At 48.7% G+C, this 10,340-nt stretch overlaps 1 protein-coding gene across 1 annotated transcript; it reads right to left on the reverse strand.

The window, feature by feature from the left end:
• Positions 1-290: 290 nt before the first annotated feature.
• LOC114775389 (solute carrier family 35 member F1) lies at positions 291-9,523 on the reverse strand (the record flags this gene model as incomplete). Its single annotated transcript, XM_028966526.1, has 6 exons — positions 291-1,662; positions 3,973-4,127; positions 5,534-5,586; positions 8,584-8,740; positions 9,126-9,285; positions 9,396-9,523. Coding segments are annotated over 6 exons (878 nt in total), but the record flags the coding sequence as incomplete, so codon positions are not given.
• Positions 9,524-10,340: the final 817 nt, after the last annotated feature.

The raw sequence follows: 10,340 nt of genomic DNA on the forward strand, positions 1-10,340 counted from the left end.
TTTTCCAACTTTTGTCTCCTAAGAACGGAGAAGGGATGTAACATTTGGCGCAAATGTTACATCGGGAGGATGGCAGCTCTCTGGAGCAGAGTAGGTCTAGATCTCTTTCACAATCTCGAAGAAAACTATAATCAAAACTAGTCCAGTGAAATCTCTCTTTTGTCGTCATAATATCAGATTTCTGACCAGCCATGGTGATGTGATCTCTCATATTCATATTTGGTGTTTATACGCCCGGTAGGACGTGGAGGGAGGGTCGTTCCCAGCAGAACGTCAGACTGGAGCGCTACCAACAGGAAGGAGGTTTATTTGTTGTAGATACACAAAATGTTGATACATTTCCATATTTCAGTAGAGCTTTTACAACACAACACAACTGTGTACGACACCAAAGATGAAAACCGAGACTGTACAGCGTTCAGATTATAATCAAATTCATCGTAACAAATAACAGCATATTGATCTTAATCTTTCACGAGCAAAACATCATACCCTGTCGCTCAATCAGGCCGCGATTTCTTATACGCTTTGTTCATTTTAACTCCATTCTTTAAAGTAAAGATGTGAAGTTTGCATCATCTACATAAAAAAAAAAAAAAAGTCTTTAACTTTTCATGGTTTTGAAAGTCCGTGGCTGCACAACAGCCCAACTAAATCGACCCAAACGCGGGTTCCGATGGATCCAGCACCCAGCTGCTGTAAGGCTGTTCACACTCTGGTGGGGCGACTGTACAGACCGACAGAATACATTCAGAAGGGTGTGTGTGTGTGTGTGTGTATATAAGAGAAAAGTTTACATTTTAGAACATTATTTTACAGTAAAAGAAAGTGTAAAAGATTACAGATCAGAATTTCTGACCTTTATACACAATGGAAATATATGAAAATGGCATGAATATATCAACACGTTTCAGTGGAAATGTTCTCACCCATCAGCAGATCATTTCATATGAAGCCCGTTTTAATCCTCTTTTCATATTTAAGACAAAGAAGCGTCATTTTAAGTAACACATCCGGTAACTGGGAATGAGAACAGTCATAGATTAATGCTGGAACTGATAATGGTTTTGAAAATTCACGTGAATCTTTAATTCCATCTGTAAAATAATGGAAAAGGGAGTAACTGTGACGTTCACCTCATGCATGAATGATCTCCTCTGCGCCAAACGAACATGATTATAATAGGTGTGGAGGTTTCGGACAGTGCGGGTCGCGGTGGCGACTGGTGTCACAGGGTCATAGCGCGTGACAAGGCACTGATTTCTATCAAATCAGAATTTAAAAGACATTAGCAGACATTAAAGACCGCGGTGGAGCAGGTGGCGAGGAGCATCACAGTGGACAAAGTTCTCTTCTTCAGACTGTTGATCCCCCCTCTCTTTATCAGCCGTCTCGGTTTATCACGATGGTCGCATCCCGCGGGCCACGCCCATTTTCTCAGGCCACTCTGATCCGGGGCTCCTCCTCGACCTCCTGTCCCAGGCTGGTGTAGGTCACGGAGGGCTCCAGGGGGCCGCTGGTGGGCCTGTCCGTGACGGGGTTGCCGGCGTTGCGGAACTGCTTGTAAACTCGGGGGTCCTGGGCGACGTAGGTGGAGGAAGAAGAGTAAAGGATGAGGCCCAGCACGATGATGAAGAACGACAGCAGGTAGAGTCCTGAAAACTGAGGAGCAGAAGAGAGGAGATGCGATGACTGTGATCATCTCATGACATCAACATGAAGATATCATCTGGACCAATAAACTGAACCCACACATTTCATAAGTAACCAGACCACCGAGCGGATGATGTTGCCTAGCAACAACAGGGGACTACTTTTCCTGGTGGAAGAGTTTCTCACTGGTAGATAAAAACGGACGGGTAAGGACGTGGACCCGTAATCAGACGGAGCCACTGAGGTGGCACCGTGCAAAGCTTCGTCCCCACACACCCGTCATGGTGCCCACTGCTCACCAAGGGTGAACACGTGTCACCGTGCACACTTCACTGTCACTTCACTTTCATTTACATTTACAGCATTCAGAAGCCCCCTAATCCAGAGCGACTTACAATCAGTAGTTACAGGGACAGTCCCCCCCTGGAGACACTCAGGTGTCTTGCTCAGGGACACAATGGTAGTAAGTGGGGTTTGAACCTGGGTCTTCTGGTTCATAGGGGAGTGTGTGACCCCACTAGGCTACGAGCACCCTACCACTTCCACTAATAGCAAGGTCACAGCTATGCCCTCCGGACCGGCTCCGTTTCCGGAATGTTCCATGTGAAACGGCGGACTTGCCCAGCCTGTTTGCCGCTGGATAGATCCATGTCCTTTCGTTCAGGAAGAGCTGCAGGAGTTGTAGAACAAGAAAGGGAAATTCTGGCCTCCGGGTTCGGAACAGGAGTCTCTCTGCCAGGGTGCAGCTCATCAAACTCTCGTGGGGAGCAGATCTGCACACTTCTGATCCCTCTAATTCCTGTAGCCAGTGGCACACGGACAGTAGAGCAATCTGCGTTCCGTCGGGCCACTGCGGTTCCGTCACCACGGCGCTGGAAATGTCCAGCAATGCCACGCCCGCCAAAAAGCAAACAGATGGATCAACTATTAACATGGTGAGGAACGCCAACAGCCACATCGGCCCTTCTCTGGAACATGCCAACTGAAGGAAAAGAAAGGGTCTATTTCTGGAGCGTGCAGAACCGTACAGGACCATCGGCAATGAACACCGAATATAATATCTTCAATTTATCGTCCGATCTATTATAGCGTTCTCAGAGATATGAAATTTAAATACTTGAAAAAACATTAAACACATTCATCACATATCCGGATAAATATCGTCCGTTATATCATCCATGTGAATATCAATCTAATCTGCAGGTGTTGGCCTTTAGATCGATGGATAGTTCTTCTTCAGGAACACAAAGGAACATCATCAGCTGTCATTAGAACCAAAACGTCCGTCCCCCACAGATGGAAAAAGTCGAGAACCGCAGTCAACTCAATCTTCATTAGCGGCCAATCACCACTCAGCCCTTTCATTACTGCACCGAGGACGCTGTAAAGGACACAGTCACCGGCAGTCAGCACGTCCCGTTCCAAAGTGGACCGTGGGTGGGTGGGTGGGTGTGGCTTTAGATGTTGCTTCAGCTGCAGGATGCACCACTGCAGGTCTACGCTGCCCTTTTCAGTCTCTTCTGGAAATAAATCTGCAGTGCAGATTTATGAACTTAAAGTCTGGTCCACAGTGAAATATGAGCTCCTCCTTTTAGACTAAAAATGAATATTTAAGAAATCCAAGTGCATTACACTCTCATGATCATGAGTGGCTAAAATCTGATTGGCTGAACCACTTACTGCTGAATTGCGCGTAAGCTTTTGATAGATTAGTTTGAACTGACTGTTATTAACATCATGATTTACTCGGTGTATATTATTGTTCTTTTAGCGTAACCGGAGAGACAGGATATGAAGTTTAAACGGTTTATCGCTCAGTCCAACATCTTAATCATCTGGTCTGCATTCGTCCTGCTCCAGTAGCCGGGATTCTCCTCTAAAACTCGGAAATCCCACAATTCACTCCGTCCGCGGCATCAAAATCCGCAGATTCTTTTTACACTTGTCCAGAGCATTAAAAAGGCTCTAGTGGATGACTTCCCAGCATTCCCCTGGTCATCCCCTGGTGGCCTAGCAGTTAAGGAAGCGGCCCCCGATCCGAATCCCGATCCGCCGAGGTGCCACTGAGCAAAGCACCGTCCCCACACACTGCTCCCGGGAGCCTGTCATGGTGCCCACTGCTCACTCAGTGGTTTAAATGCAGAGGACAAATTTCACTGTGTGTGCTGTGCTGCTGTGTATCACTTTGTATTCACTTTCATCTGCCCTGTGTTTGTCACGTCACGTCCGGAGCCGCCAAAGCCCAGGTTTCACACCCAGTTCAGTTAGTGCTGCGCTACAGACGGACCCCGCCCACCGGGACCAGCTGACCAGACGGACCTTGTACTGGAAGAGGAACAGGCCGCAGAACAGGCTGTAGAGGTCGGCGGTCAGCAGGGACAGGTTGACCGCCGTGGCGCTGGTGCGCTTCATCACCACCGGCATGAAGCTGTAGAGGCCGAACATGCAGGCGCTGAAGCCGACGTAGAGCAGACCTGCAGACACAAATCAGGAGTGTGCGTGAGCGTGTGTGTGTGTGTGAGTGAGTGTGAGCGTATGTGTGTGCGTGTGAGCGTGTGTGTGAGCGAGTGTGTGGCGTGTGTGTGTGAGCGTATGTGTGTGCGTGTGTGTGTGTGTGTGTAAGCGAGTGTGTGGCTTGTGTGTGTGAGCGTGTGTGTGTGTGTGAGCGAGTGTGTGGCGTGTGTGTGTGAGCGTATGTGTGTGCGTGTGTGTGTGGCGTGTGTGTGTGTGTGAGCGTGTGAGTGTGAGCGTATGTGTGTGTGAGCGTGTGTGTGTGTGTGTGAGTGAGTGTGTGTGTGTGTGAGTGTGAGCGTATGTGTGTGCGTGTGTGTGAGCGAGTGTGTGGCGTGTGTGTGTGAGCGTATGTGTGTGCGTGTGTGTGTGAGCGTGTGTGTGTGTGTAAGCGAGTGTGTGGCGTGTGTGTGTAAGCGAGTGTGTGGCGTGTGTGTGTGAGCGTGTGTGTGGCGTGTGTGTGTGAGCGTGTGTGTGTGTGTGAGCGAGTGTGTGGCGTGTGTGTGTGAGCGTATGTGTGTGCGTGTGTGTGTGTGGCGTGTGTGTGTGTGTGAGCGAGTGTGTGGCGTGTGTGTGTGAGCGTATGTGTGTGCGTGTGTGTGTGAGCGTGTGTGTGTGTGTAAGCGAGTGTGTGGCGTGTGTGTGTAAGCGAGTGTGTGGCGTGTGTGTGTGAGCGTGTGTGTGGCGTGTGTGTGTGAGCGTGTGTGTGTGTGTGAGCGAGTGTGTGGCGTGTGTGTGTGAGCGTATGTGTGTGCGTGTGTGTGTGTGGCGTGTGTGTGTGTGTGAGCGTGTGTGTGTGTGTGGCGTGTGTGTGTGAGCGTGTGTGTGTGTGTGTGTAAGCGAGTGTGTGGCGTGTGTGTGTGAGCGTGTGTGTGTGTGTGTGTAAGCGAGTGTGTGGCGTGTGTGTGTGAGCGTGTGTGTGTGTGTGAGCGAGTGTGTGCGTGTGTGTGTGTGGCGTGTGTGTGTGTGTGAGCGTGTGTGGCGTGTGTTTGTGAGCGTGTGTGTGAGTGAGTGTGTGGCGTGTGTGTGTGAGCGTGTGTGTGTGTGTGTGTGAGAGTGTTACACAGTTGACCGTCCACGTTCTACAGTGGAAACCATGTTAGACCATATGGAGCGGACCTGGGTGCATGCTGGACTTTTCCTGTCCCTGATTACAGTGAGCTTGTCCACACTAGACTGCTGTTTGCACGGGGGACAGCGGTGTCCGAGGACCGCACATGTCGGACGAGTGAAGGGCGTGTCAGATGTGCACTTGTGAAATAAACAGGGCGGCAGTTTTTCCCCTGACACGTGTGTGTGTGTGTGTGTGTATGTTCAGTCTATTGCACACAAGAGGCCAGTTGTGTTGTCAGGGCGGAGTCACACTCACCAATCTGCCAGTCCCACTGCACCCTGAGAAGCTGCTTGTGCTCCATGATGGCCCTGAAACGGAAAACGGAAAAAAGAACCTGCAGAACGTTACAGGAGACACCAGTGAACAGGCAGACATGCTGGAGGTTCTATCGACAGGACCTCCTCTCAACCGAGCAGGCCACGCAGGGAATGCAGCAGCTACAGTTGCCATGACAACGTGTTACCAAGGCTACACCCGCATCTGACAGGAGCGTCGCGCGCACGTGCGTTACTCAACACATTCCTCTTTTTCTGGAGTAAAACTTATTTTCTTCATTCCACACACGTGCCGCACAGGAACGTCCAGTACGGTCACGTTCTGAACCCCAGCAATCCCACAGGAGGAAGAGGATAAATGAGGGCGGCCAGGGGAGGAAGTCTTACAGCCAAAACAGTCCAGCCCATTAAAATGGCATTTGCACAGTGAGCGATGTTCTCCATCTTCATCAACTACAAGATCCCTCTCTAGTCAAACAACTCAATATGAGGTTCAATATCAGACTGTAGAATAATTAACCGTTTGGAATGAATTTTACTTTTTAACATAGATATAAGATGGTTGTGTGCTTGGAGTAAATGAGGTTCTTATTCTGTCATTTGGGTGTAATTACTGAGGGTGGAGAAAATGTAACATCTAGACTGGCTATAGTTACATGCAGTAAATGTGAGGTTGCTGCCTGGTTGGAGTAAATGTGAGGTTGGAGTAAATGTGGTTGGATTAAATGTGAGGTTGCTGCCTGGTTGGAGTAAATGTGAGGTTGCTGCCTGGTTGGAGTAAATGTGAGGTTGCTGCCTGGTTGGAGTAAATGTGGTAGGAGTAAATGTGGTTGGAATAAATGTGAGGTTGCTGCCTGGTTGGAGTAAATGTGAGGTTGCTGACTGGTTGGAGTAAATGTGAGGTTGCTGCCTGGTTGGAGTAAATGTGAGGTTGCTGACTGGTTGGAGTAAATGTGAGGTTGCTGCCTGGTTGGAGTAAATGTGAGGTTGGAGTAAATGTGGTTGGATTAAATGTGAGGTTGCTGCCTGGTTGGAGTAAATGTGAGGCTGCTGCCTGGTTGGAGTAAATGTGAGGTTGCTGCCTGGTTGGAGTAAATGTGAGGTTGGAGTAAATGTGGTTGGAGTAAATGTGAGGTTGGAGTAAATGTGAGGTTGCTGACTGGTTGGAGTAAATGTGAGGTTGCTGCCTGGTTGGGGTAAATGTGAGGTTGCTGACTGGTTGGGGTAAATGTGAGGTTGCTGCCTGGTTGGAGTAAATGTGAGGTTGCTGCCTGGTTGGAGTAAATGTGAGGTTGCTGCCTGGTTGGAGTAAATGTGAGGTTGCTGCCTGGTTGGAGTAAATGTGAGGTTGCTGCCTGGTTGTGGTAAATGTGAGGTTGCTGACTGGTTGGAGTAAATTTGAGGTTGCTGCCTGGTTGGAGTAAATGTGAGGTTGGAGTAAATGTGGTTGGAGTAAATGTGATGATGCTGACTTGTTGGAGTAAATGTGAGGTTGCTGACTGGTTGGAGTAAATGTGAGGTTGCTGCCTGGTTGAAGTAAATGTGAGGTTGCTGCCTGGTTGTGGTAAATGTGAGGTTGCTGACTGGTTGGAGTAAATGTGAGGTTGCTGACTGGTTGGAGTAAATGTGAGGTTGCTGCCTGGTTGGAGTAAATGTGAGGTTGCTGCCTGGTTGGAGTAAATGTGAGGTTGGAGTAAATGTGGTTGGAGTAAATGTGAGGTTGCTGCCTGGTTGGAGTAAATGTGAGGTTGCTGACTGGTTGGAGTAAATGTGAGGTTACTGCCTGGTTGGAGTAAATGTGAGGTTGTTGACTGGTTGGAGTAAATGTGAGGTTGGAGTAAATGTGGTTGGAGTAAATGTGAGGTTGCTGCCTTGTTGGAGTAAATGTGAGGTTGCTGCCTTGTTGGAGTAAATGTGAGGTTGCTGCCTGGTTGGGGTAAATGTGAGGTTGCTGCCTGGTTGGGGTAAATGTGAGGTTGCTGCCTGGTTGGGGTAAATGTGAGGTTGCTGCCTGGTTGGAGTAAATGTGAGGTTGCTGCCTGGTTGGAGTAAATGTGAGGTTACTGCCTGGTTGGGGTAAATGTGAGGTTGCTGCCTGGTTGGGGTAAATGTGAGGTTGCTGCCTGGTTGGAGTAAATGTGAGGTTGCTGCCTGGTTGGAGTAAATGTGAGGTTGCTGCCTGGTTGGAGTAAATGTGAGGTTACTGCCTGGTTGGAGTAAATGTGAGGTTGCTGCCTGGTTGGAGTAAATGTGAGGTTGCTGCCTGGTTGGAGTAAATGTGAGGTTGCTGCCTGGTTGGAGTAAATGTGAGGTTGCTGCCTTGTTGGAGTAAATGTGAGGTTGCTGCCTTGTTGGAGTAAATGTGAGGTTGCTGCCTGGTTGGGGTAAATGTGAGGTTGCTGACTGGTTGGAGTAAATGTGAGGTTGCTGACTGGTTGGAGTAAATGTGAGGTTGCTGCCTGGTTGGAGTAAATGTGAGGTTGCTGCCTGGTTGGAGTAAATGTGAGGTTGCTGCCTGGTTGGAGTAAATGTGAGGTTGGAGTAAATGTGGTTGGAGTAAATGTGAGGTTGCTGCCTGGTTGGAGTAAATGTGGTTGGAGTAAATGTGAGGTTGCTGCCTGGTTGGAGTAAATGTGGTTGGAGTAAATGTGAGGTTGCTGACTGGTTGGAGTAAATGTGAGGTTGCTGCCTGGTTGGAGTAAATGTGAGGTTGCTGCCTGGTTGGAGTAAATGTGAGGTTGCTGCCTTGTTGGAGTAAATGTGAGGTTGCTGCCTTGTTGGAGTAAATGTGGTTGGAGTAAATGTGAGGTTGCTGCCTTGTTGGAGTAAATGTGAGGTTGCTGCCTTGTTGGAGTAAATGTGGTTGGAGTAAATGTGAGGTTGCTGCCTTGTTGGAGTAAATGTGAGGTTGCTGCCTGGTTGGAGTAAATGTGAGGTTGCTGCCTGGTTGGAGTAAATGTGAGGTTGTGATTGGTTAATCATCATAATGATGACTGGCTAAAATCGGTTAATGATGTGCTTTTGACTCACAGCTGGATTCCACTGAAGAATGAGCCAAAAAGACCCATCATGCCCAGAAACTCCACCCGGCTGAGGTTCTTTACAATGAACTCCTCACACACGTTGGAAATTCCATACAACGTCGCACCCGCCAACACCAGCAAGTCGCCCAGAAGTTTGTTGTCTCCTGGAACAGAAGAAACATTGTGGTTGGAGGAGGTAACAGAACAGAAAGTATGTCCCCTTTTTAAGAACAGAGTCTCAGAAATGACTTCAGAGCAACCGAACCTACAGCTGATCTTCTGAAAGAAGTCGATCCTCTGCCTGCTGAATGAACTGTTTATAGGAGGACCTGGTGCCAGCAGAACTACAGCTCCATACACCTTATCCAGAGGCACTGCGCAGATCTAAAAGTCATCTTACCACGGAGGGAAGGAACCTCCCCGAATTGCAGAGTAATTCCCACATGCGAAACCAGAGTAATTCCCACATCATGAAACCATAGAAAACAGGAAGGCTGCACGAGGAGGACATTAATTAGGGACCTTCACGTCTGCATGTGTTCATCTTACCCAGACCCTGCTGTCGGCCCACGAGGACATCGGCGCCCACCATGCAGCCCATCCCCAGCAGACAGACGCCGACCCCCACAAAGTGGACCACCTTGTACCGCACCAGCAGGAAGAACCAGGACAGCAGCAGGACCACCGGGATCACGAAGCAGTCGAGCAGCTGCGGAGTTACACACACACACGCGCGATGTCATTTTCTGAACCGCTGGCGTCGTCACGGAGACGGTCATCAGTGCAGAGGTGACAACCGGTCACTGGGTCTACACTCACCTGGACGCTGGTCAGGGTGGTGTACTGGTACGCCTTGATCACCAGGTAGTTGGCCTCGATGTCGATCATGCCCAGAATCATGTACTTCCACCACCGCCGCTTCAGGATGGCCAGCAGGTTCTCCTCTCCTGATGAAGAAGGTACAGAGATAGAACAATCTCACATAACGTCAGACAGGAGGACCTATCTACCCAGCCAGGCTCTTTTTGCTGGTTTCTGACACCCACAATAAAATAACATTTTTAACAATGATTGACAGCTTTCAACTGTGCTTCCTCATTCTGGATGAGGTTGTAACTTCTGACATGAGCAAGAACCCCGATGTTTCAAAAGAACATGGAGGTTGCCCCTCATCTCGTCCTCATTCCGTGCCATTTAGAAAAGATGGTCTCAAGCTGCAGTTAGTCCTCCTGGGGTTTTCTCGTATGTGAGGTTTCAGATGGAACGTTGGGATCGTAGTAGAAAGTGGCGTGTGGACGAGTCTTCTGGCCATTTATCAGCTCCATCCTGAAGATGCGTTTCAGATTTTATCAGCATTGGCTCCTGGCCCAGGAGTGAAGAAGATACAGGACCAGCTTCCACATTGCTTAGTGAACGTGGAGGTAGATTTTTTGTCCTTTCCAGCGGGTTCGAGAAGTATTCAGACCCCTTTACGGGATTCACTCTTTGTTATATTGCAGCCATTTTGCTGAAATCCAAAAAGTTTTCATTTTTGACATTTTGCAGATTTATTAACAAAGAAAAAGTGAAATATCACATGATCCTAAATATTCTCTCCACCACCTTAAGTTGGATAACGGGGACGTTTTTACACTGAATCATTCACTCATGTGAAGGTGAAGCACAGCACACGGTGACACGGTGAAGTGATGAAACGGTGTCCTCTGTATTTAACCATCACCCTTGGCGATGGATCGGGATTCGAACCGGCAACCTTTTGGTTAC

Source organism: Denticeps clupeoides, unplaced genomic scaffold, assembly GCF_900700375.1.
Source record: "Denticeps clupeoides unplaced genomic scaffold, fDenClu1.1, whole genome shotgun sequence".
Classification (NCBI taxonomy): Eukaryota; Metazoa; Chordata; class Actinopteri; order Clupeiformes; family Denticipitidae; genus Denticeps; species Denticeps clupeoides.